At 41.2% G+C, this 16,807-nt stretch overlaps 2 protein-coding genes across 2 annotated transcripts; both read left to right on the top strand.

Moving 5' to 3' along the window:
• The first annotated feature begins 666 nt into the window (after nt 1-666).
• Nucleotides 667-4,702, top strand: rab5if (RAB5 interacting factor). The gene is made up of 4 exons (XM_061074233.1): nt 667-964; nt 2,357-2,460; nt 2,546-2,675; nt 2,894-4,702. Exons 1-4 carry the CDS (start codon nt 854-856, stop codon nt 2,933-2,935), a joined length of 387 nt encoding a protein of 128 aa, XP_060930216.1. The 5' UTR covers nt 667-853; the 3' UTR covers nt 2,936-4,702.
• Nucleotides 4,703-7,796: 3,094 nt separating this feature from the next.
• Nucleotides 7,797-16,520, top strand: dhx35 (DEAH-box helicase 35). Its single transcript, XM_061074552.1, has 21 exons — nt 7,797-7,853; nt 8,224-8,351; nt 9,338-9,430; nt 9,695-9,772; nt 9,895-9,999; nt 10,081-10,142; nt 10,709-10,778; nt 10,927-10,986; nt 11,393-11,505; nt 11,606-11,702; nt 11,830-11,988; nt 12,437-12,647; nt 12,838-12,962; nt 13,202-13,256; nt 13,395-13,585; nt 13,681-13,758; nt 13,855-13,984; nt 14,132-14,213; nt 14,299-14,370; nt 14,511-14,622; nt 14,791-16,520. The coding sequence occupies exons 1-21, from the start codon at nt 7,814-7,816 to the stop codon at nt 14,827-14,829; spliced, it is 2,100 nt and encodes a 699-aa protein (XP_060930535.1). The 5' UTR covers nt 7,797-7,813; the 3' UTR covers nt 14,830-16,520.
• The last annotated feature ends 287 nt before the right edge of the window (nt 16,521-16,807 follow it).

The raw sequence follows: 16,807 nt of genomic DNA, 5'->3' as shown, positions 1-16,807 counted from the left end.
GTATTTTCATTATCAATACAGCTGATGGTTAATTTATTAACCAATATAAAAGAAAATGGATGTTATTCCCTCATGCCCAAATCAACATATGGCAATTTAATTTTTTGTCTGACAACTGGCATAGTTGTTTTAATCAATGCTGAAGACTTTCCTGTTTACCACATCCTTTTGTTAAATCAAAGTATATAATACTGTAACGTTCATGCTTTTATTTCTTATTTGATGTATTTCTTTCCGTTCCTCTGTAATATAAATTTTAGCAAATTAACATAAAACATATATTAACTTAAAGGCATACTTCACAGAAAAAATAATATTCCCTCATTATCTACTTAACCACTATGCCAATGGAGGGGTGGGTTAAGTGTTTGCGTCCACAAAGCACTTTTGGAGTTTCAGGGGTAAACAGTATTGCAGCCAATAAAATTGAATTAACTTGTGGCCCCTTCGTCAAATGTAAAAAATCTACAATAAAAAAACACTACATGCCTGCAGTGTACACCAGTGTGTGGTGGGAGGTGAATCCTGCCTCCAGTACTGGCAGTAGCAGGACTCCACCGCTGGGGGTCGCTGTAGGTTTTAACAGCAGCTGTCAGTAGCGGTGCAGAGACGTCGCACTCTCTGATTGGCTGCTGGCGGCTCCGGGTCAAACAGCGTCGCGCATGCGTAGAAGCTCTCACACGGTGAACGACAGAAATCTGTCAGATCAGCGGAGCCTTCGTTCCTCCTAATACCTCCACATCTTCCCCCTCTGCTCCTCTGCTCCTCCGCTCCTCTTCCTCAGAACTCAGCCCCGGCTCCCTTCACACTCCTCCTCGGACCTTTCGGCCTGTGCAGCGTCAGAAAACAGCGAATGATGACGAGCAGCTCGAAGCGGAAAGAAGACAGTCATCTGCAGAATGGGGGAGTAAAGCAGTCCGCATGGAGCAAAGCCCTGAACAGTAACGCTGTTTGGGAAGAGAAGGTCAGACTCTCTCTGGAGTTTTTACTCTGGCCGTTGTGTTGTTGTGTTTGCCTGGAAGTGCCCTACAATTAGCCATGTGGCTAATCTGCTGTTAGCTCCTCACACAGGCTGCTACGTGGAGCTAGCCGCCATGCTAAGGGTTAATCTGGCTCAGTTGTGGCTGTCTGTCAAATCGGGAAGAATTACTTTTAGTAGTTCGGGCACAGGAAGTGTTGGGTTACATCTCCTTCCTTATTAAAGTCATATTATTGAAAGGCTTTTTTTTATATGTTGTCTCACCCTAAATGACTTGGTCGTAGTCAAGGCCCAGGCTTCAACTAATGATTTTTACAACTTTAAATCAGCTTATGGACATTTTATTAGCTGTTAGGGACTGGTTGGTCTAAAGTTTAAAACGCATATAAATGTTTAAAAATGTGTGATAATCACGATAAGTGTCCCATTATTTATTTTTAAATTTTCCTCCTCAGTAAAAGTTCTTTACTTTGAGAATGATAAACTCGATATTTACAGCAAAACTTTTAACACATCAAAGGTGGATCAATCATGCATTATACCTCCTCACTGTACTTTCACTATTCAAAGCCTCATATTAATACATATTGAAGCTTTGTTATGTCGCTATTGATGAAAATTATATAGAGTCTTTTGCCCAGTGCTACTAAAACTAAAAATATATCATTAGATTACTTGAGCCCAAGGTAGCTTCTTCAAACTGCTGTTATTCTCTGACCAACAGCACAAAATAAACGCTATTTAATCATCCAACACCACAGCATAGCCTGATTCAAACTTTAACCCCAAACCACAGGGGTCATAGCTACAGGGCACACTTTGTGAAGGAGAAACTGAAAAACAACTGGTGACACATTCTCACCATTCAGTCAAAACAGTAGCTTATCCATTCTGGTGGTTCACAGTTTAGGAACAAGAGATAGATGAGCACAGAGTACCTGAATCAAGGCTGTCGCACATACACATGCTGAAAGAAACATTTTGCTCAGAAAAACTAGAAACCACATTCAAATCTGCTACAACCAACCATTTCATTTGGATCTGCAACCAAACAGTCATTGATATCAGTCCCCTAAATATGCCAGTTTTTTCCATCCCGATTCATGCGTGATGTCCTGGGAAATTGGTGAAAATGTCAAAAATATTCCATCTCACAATTCTAAAGAAATTGATTTAAAAATAATTCCTGGATCCGCGCCCACATTGAATGTTTTCTTTCTTGGCCGAAATTCATTCAGTCGTTTTTCCCTTGCTCTGCTGCCAAACCAACCTATAAAAAAACAAATGGACGAGCCTTCTTGGCAGATGAAAAGTACATGACATCAGGAAATACAATGCATCACTATGTTAAAGCTGTTTGTATTCTTTATTTTACAGGACGAGTTTTTAGATGTGATTTACTGGCTCCGACAAATAATTGCAATAATCCTTGGTGTGATATGGGGAGTTGCACCCTTGAAAGGATTTCTGGGAATAGCCATGTAAGTATTCTCTCAGTTTTTCACTGAGCCTGAATGTTCCTAATAAAACAGTCAATCTAACATCTTCACTTGTTTGTCCTGCTAGATTCTGCGTCATCAACGCCGGCGTCCTGTATGTATACTTCAGCAGCTTTCAGCAGATCGATGAGGAGGAGTACGGCGGCACGTGGGAACTCACCAAAGAAGGCTTCATGACTTCTTTTGCTCTGTTTCTGGTGAGGATGCTAATAGTGACGCATAGCATTTCTCTCTGAAGACGTACACTGGATATGCACAGCAACAAAGACATTTTTTTAGTATTTCATAATCTTGTCATAATTCTGGGTCTTATCAACAAATCAATGCTTATTGTAGGTTTATGACAAATTCAGCTGTTTGTGACTCATTTAATTTAATGATTAACATCTAATCTTTGTTTGTTTGTCTTTACCAGGTGGTGTGGATAATCTTTTACACAGCTCTACATTTTGACTGAGAGGAATCCATAGGACACTAAAAACGAACATTTCTGTTGAAGCAAATTATGAACACACAGGAACTCCATGAACTGAGGGGTTGTCACCGCTCCTACATACAGTATGACTTCTCAGTGCTCAGTGCATCATGGGAATCCTTGTGTGACTAACAAGATCCTGCAAGACCATCATGATGAACATGCCCACATATTGTACATCTCTCTTAATTTGAGTGTTCCTTTTTTTAAGGCATTCTCCAGTACACTTGCCATTTGTTAAATTTCCTCCCTCACTTCATTGACATCATCTGTGACAGACCAGTAACGATACAGAAAGCACCTCAGCAGTACCATAAATGCTGGAAAATAGGAGGAGGGTGATTCATCTTGGGTCACTTTACTACAGGGACCTTCCTCTGCTGTCGAAGAGTGACATGAACACAATTTGTTTTTTTAAGTGTGTGTATTCAACCTGGTTGACTGCCCATGAGCTGGTCCCTTAAATCACAGAAACTGGACAGTAAACACAGTCTTGTCACATAATAATCATGATCCAATGAGTGTGACCGTTAATGTAGGGACAAAATGCACCATATCAGATGTACTTAACTACCAGTAATGGATTAACTTTGTGGATTCACTGCTGAATTAAACTTTTTCTTTATGGAAATCTGGGCTAAACAAAACAATTGAATTACAATTGGTATGACAGTGAAGTATCTTTTATAGGTTACTGTTACCAGCTACGGTATGTGACTGGTTACAATGGTGGAGTCATCTTTGGTTATGAAAATTTACAGGTGACTCTGTGCTACATTTCTTTTGCTACATTTCTTTTCGCTAATTATATATAAACAAAGAATTTTAAAGTTAAATCTGTCATTTCTTCTCGAGGGTTTAGACTGTGAAATATTGTGACTGAAATCACACTAATTTTAACATCAAGAGAAATGGTTGTAAGATGTTTATATCAGCTCTTCTCCGATCCCTAAGTCAGTATCTGCTACCAGTATCAAAAAGCTCTAATGTCTGTCAGGAACTAATAAAGATCTAATTTATCTTCACATCCAAATTACTTCTTAAAACAAAGAGGGGGGGATCCTGCATGTTGTGTTCAGATGCAAATGATTCACAGTCTCAAGCTAAAACCTGGTCCGTGCACTGCCATGATTTACTGTTCAGAAACGTAGATGTCATTGATTAATGGCTTAGACCTAAGTTAGGAGGGTACAAATAATTTAAATTGTTTTCTCACATGTAGCTTCCAGATCAAAGTCTTACCTGGAATTAATTTAAACTTGTCTGTAAATCTTGTATCCTGTCCCTTTCTGTCCAATCCACCTTGTAATGCATTGATTTATTTGTACTTATGTTATATCTCGTTTGATGTAACATATTTCTCAGTATTTTATAGTGAAGGCCTATTAAAACCAGTTCTGACAAAGTTATTGTAATGATACTGTTATATTAGATACACAACTGGTGTTTGAAAGGATTGTATTTTCTGATCAAATTTTTGGGAATCATTAAACATGGGCTTTATTTGGCCTTCATTTTCAAAGAAATGCTGTTCCTTTTTTTTTTACTAAAACGAAGAAATTAATTTGTTTTAAATGTTTTGTAACATTCATTCAGGGATTTGTTTTGTACCTCTGCATTGAACTGTATGCTGGCATCGCTAAGGTACAGATTTCCCTTTACTTAAATGTATTGTACTGCAGTTTCTTGTATATATGGCTGCACTTAACGCCTATTGTCTTTATTAATCTGATTATTTTCCCACATTAATCAATTGTGTGTGGAGTGTCATTAATGCGCCCCTTGTGTTCTCTTTATCTGACAGTTCAAAATGCAAATGTATTCTGTTTACACTGATATAGAGAAAATCCGAAAACCTTGATATTGGAGAGGCAGAATGACCTAAACAATTTATTTTTAAAATAATGACCAATAAGTGTCCTTACAACAACTGCATGATCAACTGACTACTTCTTGCAACTCTAATTTATACATAGGCCAGCTTTTTGATATCACTACATAATGGAAATCCATTGCAACACAAGTGGGTAAAATGGTAATGTCAAATATAGATACAATGTCACAAAGGTGGTGATGAGAGAACCCAGCCTGGCCATCGAACTGGAAGCCCCCATTGCTATGGCTCGAATTTCTGTAGGAAACACCTTAGAGATTAGAGGCAACACAATTTGAGTTAAGCATTTTATTGGCTATTTTTAGTTTGAAAGTTGCATAAAAGGGGTATACAACCTACTTCTGGTGTGTATACAAAAACAATTTGGTATCCTCCAGAGATGAAGGCTCTGGCGAGGAAGATGAAGATTGTCAGAGCCGTCCTACACGAAAAGCATTGGTACCATGCTGTGAACGGATCAGGTCCTGTCTACATCCAGGACATGGTCAAACGTTACACCCCAGCCCGTTCACTCCGCTCTGCTTCGGCCAATCGGCTCGTTGCTCCTTCACTGCGAGCTAAACACTCATCAAAATCACGACTGTTTGCTGTCCTGGCTCCTAAATGGTGGAATGAGCTCCCCATCGACATCCGGACATCAGAAAGTTTACACATCTTCCGCCGCAAACTAAAAACATACCTCTTCCGACTATACCTTGAATAAACAATAAATTAATAAAAAAAAAAAAATACCAATAATTTTTGAAACTAACAATTTAGTAGCACTTAAATGGCACTAACTTATAGCACTTTGTAGTTTTGCTTTACTTTTGAAGAAATTGTACTTTCTTGATTCTTCTTGTTCTTGGTTTGTAGCCTCGGGGTTGAATGCACTTATTGTAAGCTGCTTTGGATAAAAGCGTCAGCTAAATGTAATGTAATGCACTTCTGTGCACTTCTGCACAGGAGTTGCGCAGTGCACTTCTGCGCAGGATTAATTTGTAGGGCCCGAGCACTGACAGGCACAGACAGGTGAGGCCCTATTGAAATTGTAAGGATTATAATTATTATTCAGGTAAATGAATTGGCTTTTTGAGGGCTTAAACATGCTCAAATTCTTACCAAAATGTGCAGAAAATAAGAAAATGGTGAAAATTTCAATGGGCGTCGCAAAATGGCTCAACGGTGCCCCGAGACCCCCAGAACGTGTTCACATTGACCAATCTTCATAAAAAATCGATACCCAGGTGTATCATGACCAGACAAACAAAAAAGTCTTAGGTGCAATGGGAAAAACGCAATAGGAAGCCTGCTATTTTGCATTTAGTGGCCATTTTGGCCATATTCCACATTTTTACTTTGAGGTACTTGTACCAGGGCTTTCATCAGATCAACTTCAAATTGAGATGAGTGTCATCACAACAAGATGGAGATACAAAGTAATCAAAAGATAAATTTTTCGACACATGGTATGACCGTGGCGTCAAAGTTTGATTACACGCCATTACAACACGATGTTCTGTGACGCGGACATACATGGACCATGATCCTTTGATGCTGAGCCGTGAACAAACATCTCCACTCCTGCAGTGTCAGTGGTCAAATATCAAAGGAATCTTTATGTTTTGCAATGGTGACGTTCTCATAATTGGGACATTTCCTCAAACCGTGTAAACATTGAGGTACGGCGAAGGTTCATCCTTCGCCAAAGGAGACGATATTGTCATAACTCCACTGTGTATTGTTCTATCACTACCAAACTTCTGTCTCATGATCAGAGTCCAAGCCTGAAAAGCTCTATGTGTCAATATTTCCTCAGTCATTATTTATTTTTTTCAGGCAAAACGCTTGCAATGATTCAAAATGCATGTGCTCGGGCTAGCTCAGTGCTGCTTTGCAGTCCCAGAAATTTTAGAAATTGCATTTAAGTATAGTAATCTATTATTTGCTTTACTGGTGCAATGGCCGTTGTAGATGGGTTGTTTGCTTGGACTGTGGAAATGCTGGTTATAATCGAAATCTATATGACAGATACTTTTGCTTTGATCTATCATTTATTTAGATTCTTATCATCTTTCAGACATTGAATATTATCTCTTTGTCTTATTTAATATATTTTTGAAAACCCAATAAATACACTGGGGGGAAAAGGCTCTGACTTAATATTGCACTGAATTAATAAAATCCTTGGGGCAATTCAATTTGTATCTGCAGGTGCTGTGGTGATGATGTGATATTTACTGTATAGATTTGGAGATTTTTCAGAGAGAGTCTGATATGCCTTTGTTCAGGACCTCTCTGACTACCTACATACTGAATATCAAACATTTTTACTGTATAGATTTAGAGATTTTTCAAATTAAAGTCCAACATTTTCACTGTGGAATAGATCATTTCAGGATTTTCACTGTAGAAAATAGATATTTTCAGGATACTTCAAAGTACTGTAAAAAAAATTTGCTCAATAAGTTCAGCGAGAGACTGATATGCCTTTGTTCAGGACCTCTCTGACTACCTACATACTTAATATCAAACATTTTTACTGTATAGATTTTGAGATTTTTCATTTAATTTAATTTTTTTATCTTATTTTTTTAATGTAATTTTTTAAATATTTTTTTTTGCAATTTGTTATCTTTGCACACAGAAAATTGTAATCATATGATATAACGATACAGTTTAAGGTGACAAATAACAATAAATTAAATAAATGTAAAATGATTAAATAAAAGACATTACACATCCATAATTGTTGAACGTTTATATTGATCAAGTAAAAATATGAGTAAAATAATACAATATGATATTTATGGTTATGATAACAGTGATTTATTTTCGGGTCAAATTAAAATTAAAATATCGCTTGAAGATTATTTGAAGCGCGTTGACGTCACTCTTGATATCTCCGTGGAAACCATAGGCCGCGACGTCATGCGCAAAAGAGAAAAAAAGGAAAAGGAAATAAAACATGTGACGTAGAAGGCAAGATGGCGGCTCCCCCTTCCACGATGAAATTTTGGAAGCCGGGTAAGTTGGACATAAGAGAAGGATTCACACGTTTGCTGGAAGTTGTTCGGGTGTGTAGTTTACCAGTGTACAGCTGCTAACATGCTAGCAGAGAATTAGCCTCGCTCCGGCCGCAGAGCTCACGTTCCCGGGCTGCGCGGTGTCCTGCAGCCCGGTCGGGTTAGCTCTGCGGAACCGAGGCGAAAAGCTGTCAAAAGGAAACAACCACAAAGTGCTAATGCGGATTAAACATCACCGGTGAGGGGCTTGCGTGTCTTTTAAATGTCCCGGCGCCGACACTGCGCTGAAGCCCGGCCACCGTAACCTCTGTAGCTCCTCGGCTCTTTAGTAGAAGATAAATAAACCATCTTCTCCATCTGCTGTGCCCCAGGCGCCGAGGCTCCGGGGATCAGCGAGGAGCGGGAGCTCAGCGGGGAGAGCAGCGGCTCGCCCGTCGTCTTCAACCCGCACACAGCGCTCTCCATCGAGAAGCAGCGGCAGAAGCTCCCGGTCTTCAAGGTGCCAAACCGTCTCTCTGTACAACTGTGAAACTGTAAAGGAGATCCACTGTTGCAATGCTGCTGTTGTAATCATCATTATAGTACTAATAATTATGAGCTTTATTTCTATAGCACCTTTCATACAAGCATGAGATCATCCGAAAAGAAAGAAAGTGATAAAAATAAACATAAAAGCGCAGGAGTGCAGACAAGTGCAAGATCTAGTTAAAGGCTGAAGTAAAGAGAAATGTTTTTTCTTTTGAAGACATTCTCTGAAGCAGCTTCTCTGATATCTAGCGACAGACTGTTATGGTAGATTCAAAGCTGGCGATTGAAAAGATTGTATTTTCTGATCTATTGGATGTATCAATAGTAGAATGGCACTGGATTTGCACACACTCATGGATATAGTTTCCGATAGAAGTTAAATACATTTCTGGATCCACACCAAAATATACTGTGTTCTTCCTTGACCCCTGTCACTTCCCTTCACCGAGTTTTCCAGCAGTCGGTCCTGTAGGTTTTGCGTGATCCTGCTAACTAACAGACAAACCGAGACAAAAACAATTTGTGACAATTCCTATGCATTGTGCAAACACAGTGAGGAGATATGACAGATAATTGATCCTCCTCCGATTTGTAAAATGCTTTTTGTCTGTTTATCAGGTGTTTGTCATTCTCTGCTCATAAAGAATAGATTAAAACCACAACCTCCACTCAGAAGCAAAGATCAGTCTCTAAACTTGAAAGAAACAGCAATGTGACATTTATTGTGATAATTATCAACGTCAACCGATTTTGGGCCATATTGCCCAGGCCTAACATGCTCTCTGTTTTTTCTAACTCTACTTACTGTTTATTCAAGGTTTCACATTTTCCTGTTAACTGTCGGGTCACAAATGCATTCAATGTGGTCCAGTGGGTTTCGGCCTCTTTAAGCGATTTTTGTTGTTGTTGTTATAATGGCGGTTGATGAGCTTTTTTGTCAATTGCTTCCTAATCCAGCACAGAAACAACATCTTGTACTTGGTGGAAAGCTTTCAGACGGTCATCATAGTCGGAGAGACGGGATGTGGGAAGACAACACAGATACCTCAGGTTAGTATAATTCTGAAGGGGGCAACCTAATCACATATGCAACCAATTTATTGGCACTAAAGCAGAGCACTGTTTGATACCTGGTGTTGGTTTTTACGTCACCTTGCTTTGATGCTTAGTTGCCATTTTTTGTCACATCAGCGAGAGTTACATTTTTGCTCAGGTTGCAGTTTTGCAACATCAATGTCTCTATCTCATGCTTTGAACTCCTCTTCTTCTTTTTTTGCATCTCCCTACCTCCTCTTTTTATCTGACTCCTTTCAGTACCTGCTGGAAGCTGGCTGGGCGGCGGAGGGGAAGGTGATCGGAGTGACACAGCCCCGACGCGTGGCTGCTATCTCTGTAAGAGCTCTGCTGATGTCCTCTGACCGTTCTGCTCTTTCGCTGTTTTAATGTCATTTCGCTGCAAAGACACAATCCTGCTTCATACACTTTATCTTTTCCCTCCTCTTCCCTGCTGATAGGTTTCCAACCGTGTTGCGGAGGAGAGGGGGGCCCTGCTGGGACACGAGGTGGGCTACACCATCCGATTTGACGACTGCTCTGATCCTCAAGCCACAAGGATCAAGGTATTCTCCACCAGATGAGAGTGGTTTTGTTTTGCTGTAGGTGGTTCTTCTCAGTGCTGAATATGTCCCTGTGTCCTTCAGTTCCTTACAGATGGAATGCTGGTGCGGGAGATGATGGCTGATCCTCTCTTGAAAAAATACAGGTACAATGAACTGAATGAAGCCATTCCATAGGCAGTTTTCACAGCAAATATGTTTACGTGCTACAATGTGACAGTCTGCCTCACAACAAGAAGGTTTATGGTTTGAATCCTGGTTTGCCTCTGGTCTTGATGCCGTTTGCATGTTCTTTCAGTGTTTTTGTGAGTTCTGTCCGGGTCCTCCTGCTTCCTCCCACAGTCCAAGGACACGCACATCAGGTTTAGGTTAATGGGAGACTCTAAATTGTCTGTAGGCTGGCGACCTGTCCAGGGTGCACCGCGCCTCTCGCCCAATGTCAGCCAGGATTGGCTGTAGCTCTGCCTGCGACTGCCAAAGGATAGGCTGGATAGATAAATAATGGATGAATGGATGATTTGACAGTGAGTCGATGTGCAGGATACCAGGACCCTGAAACTGAAGCAGCTAAATGCACTTCACTTATCATTAGTTGAGCCTTTTCTGCGTCAATATGCCAAATATGTCTTGTTATTGGTCATGTGAACTTGCTCTTGTTATAAAAAATTCAGATTCAATCCAACTCTGTTCTTTGTTGTGCTTTGGTCCTCAGTGTGATGATTCTAGATGAAGCTCACGAACGCACCCTGTACACGGACATAGCGATTGGTCTGCTGAAGAAGGTAACACCAGCTGATGCTGTCAGTCGATGGAATTTAGGTTTTCCTGGTCATACGTTTCCAGCCATTAAAATAATGTCAGAAGCTTGTAACTTCTTTCCCGTTTTTACCTTGACTCTCCTTACCTTTTGCCATTGATTTCTCTCGATAGATTCAGAGGAAGCGGCGAGACCTGCGGCTGATTGTGGCCTCTGCCACTCTGGATGCCAAGGTGACTGCATGATTAAGATGAACAGATATGCTTTGTTGGCGGGAAAAGAAAAACAAAGACAGACACGGGGGAAAGTTGATTTCAGGTCAGATCACGTTGTACTGACATCTGCAATACACTGATGAAAGAGACTCAATCAGGCCAGTGCCGCGCTCAGCGTCAAACAAGTCAGCTGAAATGCTGTATCAGACATCTGCTGTACGTTTTGGTTTAAGATGCTTTAATCTGCACATTCAGATTACTATGATGCACCACAATGTTTAGTTACACGCTCTCAAAAAAGTCAAATTGAGGACAGCAAGAGAATTTCTTAGGATTGCTGCTACAATTGGCTAAAAATAAAAAGGGAAGGAATCCCTCCTCAATGCTTTTTTTTTACTAACTGTACATCACGTTTCTTCTGAAGAAATTCCATGACTTCTTCAACCTCAATGAGTCTGGAGATCCCAACAAGGACACGTGTGGCATTCTGACAGTAGAAGGACGCACGTTTCCAGTGGACGTCTTCTACACTGTCAGGTGCTCAACCCACATCTTTCAGTTATCAGGAAATAAGTTTGTGTAATTAGTTTATTATTAATCAGTCTTTAATTTTGAAACGTCTTGTGTGTGTTCTCAGTCCCGTGCCAGACTATGTGAAGGCCACAGTGGAGACGGTGCTGAAGATCCATGAGACGGAGGATGACGGAGATGTCCTGGCTTTTCTTACCGGTCAGGTGAGTGTGGCCATATCCTTATAACACCACTCAACCTTTCTTTAATAACTTCCATTGGACAAAAGGGTATAGATAGTACGCCAGCCTTCCATGTGTTATTTCATTACTCTTTTGTTATCATTTATAGGAAGAGGTGGAGAAAGTGGTGTCGCTCCTGCAGGAGCAGGCGCGGTCTCTGTCACGATATGGACTGAAGAAACACCTGAGAATTTTGCCCATGTACTCTGGTCTGCCATATGCTGATCAGATGAAGGTCTTTGAGAGGACATCTTCCTCTGTTCGCAAGGTAAATGCCTCCTGTGTTTTTGTGCAGCGAGGAAAAAATCATTTTAAAAGATGGCAATTCTGTCATCTTGCCCATATGGCCCATAAATCCCTAAAATAAAAAGAATCAAGGAAGAGGAACACACTGTCAGTACAGTATAGAGAACTAGAATGCCTCTCAGCAGGGTGCATATCTCCACAAAGGCCCAACAAAAATCAGTTTCCTAAATATGCCAGATTTTTTTTTTTAAGGCCCATGTCCCATCCTTACATAAGTTTTGTGGAAATCCATGTAATAGTTTTTGCTTATCCGGCTGACAAGCTAATAAACCAATGCACTGGGGCCAAAACATGATGTGAAATGATGTTCTTAAACACACTGCAGTCAGCTGTTCACGTAGGAGACAACAGCAGCCACTAAAACGGATCTTTACAAAGCATCTGACTGACTCCCCTGTGGTTTCCTCCAGGTTGTGGTGGCTACCAACATAGCTGAGACCTCCATCACTATAAATGGAGTTGTGTTCGTCATCGACTGTGCGTTTGTGAAGCTTCGAGCCTACAGTCCCTCCACTGGCATCGAGTCGCTGGTGGTCACCCCCATCTCCAAAGCCTCAGCGAGTCAGAGGGCCGGGAGAGCCGGACGAAACCGACCTGGGAAATGCTTTCGACTTTACACGGGTAAGTGTGAGTTTGCCGGAACAGAAGAATGAGTAGTGTAGAATATCATTTGGTTAGAGAAAACGTACGTTGTTAACCTTTGTGGAAAATTGATATAGTCCGTTATTCTTCTCCCTCCATCATCCCGCTGGCTTTTATTCTCAACGTCTTTCCCTCCCCCTTTTCTTATTGCCTCTGTTCGTCTCTACAGAGGAGGACTTTGAGAAACTGCCTGCCTCGACTGTGCCAGAGATGCAGCGCACCAATTTGGCCCCTGTCATCCTGCAGCTCAAAGCATTAGGCATCGACAATGTGCTGCGCTTCAGCTTCCTCTCTGTGAGTAGCTCTCGCTCTGCATCCACAGGGTGGCTGTGTCATACTCACCCACTGTGAAAGGAGTTGTACTTTACATGTTAATTAAACAACGGCCCCTTGTCTCTGGGGCGGGGGGTACACAGAAACCCTAAAACTAATCCAGCCGTGGTCTGTTTGGGCTTTTAAAGATTCTCACATCATTTTGAGTCTTTCAAAGTAAATATTGTAATCTTGCGTTTTCTTTTATTCCACTTCAACAGCCTCCTCCGGCTCAGACCATGGTTCAGGCTCTGGAGCTGCTCTACGCTCTGGCAGGTGAGAAACAGGGTCGTCAGCAACGTTTTAAAGTAAAAAGGTCCCTTAACTGCAAGATTGTGTGCTGGCAAGCATTTACAAGCTGAGGCGTCCTTGCACAAGATGCAGAATCTCAACTATATGCATAACTGTTGGCAGGTCTGGACAATTACGGCCGTTTGACTGATCCCACGGGTTTGCGGATGGCGGAGTTTCCCCTCAGCCCCATGTTCGCGAAGATGCTCCTCGAGTCGGGAAACTTCGGCTGCTCCAAAGAGATTGTTACCATAGCTGCGATGATGCAGATCCAGAATATATTTGTGACTGCGCCCAATCAGAAGAAAGCTGCCGTAAGTGGAAAAACAGGCTTTTCAAAAGGAGCTTATTTGACAGAAACGCTGTGTCAGCATAACAATGATCACATTTTTGCTATCTCACCCTGCAGGCCCGAGAGCACAGGAAATTTGCAGTTGCTGAGGGCGACCACCTCACCATGCTGAATGTGTATGAAGCGTTCATTAAGGTAAAGCGTTAGTGTATGTACATGTAGCCCAGTGGCAGAGAAACACAAGATAAGGATGACTTGAATCCACGCTACACAATTTCCTTTTTCCTGCAGCACCAGAAGAGCTCCCAGTGGTGTCAGGAACATTTTCTCAACTACAAGGGTCTGCTGCGGGCTGTGACTGTACGAGAGCAACTCCGGCGTCTCATGAACAAGTTTAAGGTGCCGCGGACTTCCAGTGAAGGTAAGTGTGCGTCACGTCAATCCCTGTGTAATGAGACGAATCCGCTGTCTACAGTGAATGACACATAAGGAAGCATCAGTTGCTGGTGACCTTTCTTTTTTTTTCAGCTCTCTGTTTTTAATCTCATAAAACGTTTGTCTTGCGCAGGAGATCCTGACGTGATCCTGAAGTGCATTGTGTCTGGGTTTTTTGCTAATGCAGCCCGCATTCACCATTCTGGCTCGTACAGGTGAGAGTCTCCTTCACCCGTTATCACTCCTATTAGATATTTGCCTTATATCATTATTTCATTATTCATTTATCTGCTTTGCTAGGACTTTACGAGACGACCGTGAGCTTCAAATTCACCCCAGCTCTGTGCTTTTCGGGGAGAAACCTCCAAAATGGTCAGTTCCTTGCACTCTGCTGCTGCAGGATTTGCTATTGTGTGCAAATCTAGTCCAATAAACATGATTTTGTTTAGCTCTTTTATTCTCATACATTAATTTATCAACTATACGTAAAACATTCACATTGTCTCCTCCAGGGTTGTCTTCAATGAAGTAGTGCAGACAGCAAAATACTACATGCGCGATGTGACTGCTGTGGAGTCCACCTGGTTGGTTGAGTTGGCCCCTCACTTTTACAAGCAGGCCAAGGTAGGGCACAATCACTTATTACACCCAGGAGATTATGTTTTTGTCTGTATATTCGTCTTTTAACAGGATTACGCAAAAACGACTGGACAGATTACCACGAAAATTGGTGGAAAATTTGTCAGTTAACGGAGCTGGTTTGATTGAACTGTTTCTCTTGTTCTCTTTCAGCATGGTTCTCTGGCCAGCAAGAGATCCCGGATCCTGTAAATCTCGTCACCATTTCACCACGATTAGACAAAAGTCACCGACCTAATGGAGAAAAGCCGTCTCAAGTTGCCACTGTGCCCCCTTTCCTTTTCATTGTATATAAATATGTAAAATATTAATTTTACATGTCCACCTGCACATCCCCCCACACTCTGTGGCCATGTTAGAATAGCAGTAAGTAGATATATTTTTTAGTACCGACGTGAACACATGTGATTTATTCCATTTGAACTTGTCTTGTCTTGCTTTTCGGCAGGATGTAGTTTATATGTAAGAGTAAGTGATGATGAATGTGAGATGAGTCCAGGCTGTGCCTGTGTGTGCGTTTGTTCAGGCATCGTCATGCAGTTCATTCATACATGTACTGTACATAGTCCGAGCATCCTGAGGTCCAGGGATCGACTCCTGTGTCAGAGGCCTGTCCATACCTGGTTCTAGGCGTCATTATTTTTTTAATTGCCGTATTTCTTTTGTCCTGGTTGCATGATAAATAATGAAAGATGATAGAGTGTGAGGATGTTTTCCTGTGAGAGACTTGAGCTTTAGTTTTTTCAGTTAGTTTGCTCTCCTCTTAGCCAGGGTGCTTTGGGGTTTAATTGGCACTTTAAATCCAATTCAGTTTTGATCTCTTCAACATCCGGGCAGAATGTAGTGGTATATATTTTCAGACCGAAAGAGGATATACATTTATTTTTTTCAGTCAACTTTCAGATAATACTGTGAAAGGTCTGCTGTATTTTGGGCTCCTGGTTTTTCTGCTCTGTAACTACTGTCTAGCTCAGGCGTCGTGGCCTTGTCACCGCTCTGTGCCCGGTTTCTTTATCAGTCTATTTCACATTTCATTTTCTGGAATGGAATGTGCAAATACACTCGAGCATTGTAAATGAAAAGCTGTGAAATCAAACCTAAAGCTGAAGTGCCATTTCTAGCTGTGATGACAAAGTGCTTTCACACATGTATCCAAAGCCTCAAGGAAACAGTAGCATTTATCTCTGTGGTCATCGTGATTGCGTTTCCTCTTATGGATCGTCTCACCTCTGAGCAAGGCCATAATGTACTTTTCTTTCCTTGTTACCCACCACATCTTCAACCTGGTGTTCAGTAAAATGTCCACTTACAGTATTTATGACCTCCATTTCATATAGACAGCATGAATGTGCCCGACATTTCTGCTTTCGTCTTTGGTTCTATTTTACTTTTTGGTTTGTCTTCAGAGGTGTTTGGCTCTGAAAGCGTCAGAAAACTTCATGTATTACAACTTTTGTCATTTCACTCTGCTGGGATCCAAACCAGCGAGGTCACAGTCACCCATTTTCACTCCTGCTGCATTGTCTTGTTCTTGAGGTCAAGAGTGTAGATTCACTGAACCTGTAATCAAACCACAGAACAATACACCATAGCATAGATAACAGCTCAAATTAGATGAACACACAAATGTACACAAAAGTACCTTTGCATGCTTAACGGTACTCTGATGTTGACCTATAAACACTCGATCAACACCTAGACCTCACCGCAAATGAAAACATTTTTTGCGTGTAGACTCGTTTATTCTCGTTTGTGCTGATACTTGTGCAGCAGAAGCAGTAATCTGTAGACCTGTGTCACTGCTCACCTCTGAAATAAGAAACTATCACTTGCCATTTCTTCCTCCCACCCTCTAATAAAGCCTTATTGTCATGCACTGAGAATCGGCTTCTGATTTCTTAACTCACTGAAGTTCTTTTTATACGTCTTCATGCAGTTCATATCTTTGCCAGGTGATGTCATCGTTGTACCACAAACAAAGATTTGAGCAAAATTATGAAGAAAATCAACTGTAAGCGTGAAGAATCTTTGAAGTGTCTCCATCCATGTATTATATATACTGTATGTATAACACTGTTGTGGTAAGTGGGTGAATTTAAAATGATTGTACTTGATGAAAAGTTACTTGGGTTTGAGCCACTGGCCCAATTCGGCGATACAGTATGAGGAA

The sequence above is a fragment of the Limanda limanda genome, chromosome 7, assembly GCF_963576545.1.
Source record: "Limanda limanda chromosome 7, fLimLim1.1, whole genome shotgun sequence".
Classification (NCBI taxonomy): Eukaryota; Metazoa; Chordata; class Actinopteri; order Pleuronectiformes; family Pleuronectidae; genus Limanda; species Limanda limanda.
This window is presented reverse-complemented; position numbering and strand designations above follow the sequence as displayed.

What these genes read in the sequence shown, in the direction of transcription:
- rab5if (XM_061074233.1), top strand. Translation starts at nt 854, where the DNA reads ATGATGACGAGCAGCTCGAAGCGGAAAGAAGACAGTCATCTGCAGAAT. An exon ending in ACGCTGTTTGGGAAGAGAAG is followed by an intron (nt 965 to 2,356) that starts GTCAGACTCTCT and finishes TTTATTTTACAG; the next exon opens with GACGAGTTTTTAGATGTGAT. An exon ending in CTTCTTTTGCTCTGTTTCTG is followed by an intron (nt 2,676 to 2,893) that starts GTGAGGATGCTA and finishes TGTCTTTACCAG; the next exon opens with GTGGTGTGGATAATCTTTTA.
- dhx35 (XM_061074552.1), top strand. Translation starts at nt 7,814, where the DNA reads ATGGCGGCTCCCCCTTCCACGATGAAATTTTGGAAGCCGG. An exon ending in CTCAAGCCACAAGGATCAAG is followed by an intron (nt 10,000 to 10,080) that starts GTATTCTCCACC and finishes TGTGTCCTTCAG; the next exon opens with TTCCTTACAGATGGAATGCT. An exon ending in CACCATTCTGGCTCGTACAG is followed by an intron (nt 14,214 to 14,298) that starts GTGAGAGTCTCC and finishes CTGCTTTGCTAG; the next exon opens with GACTTTACGAGACGACCGTG.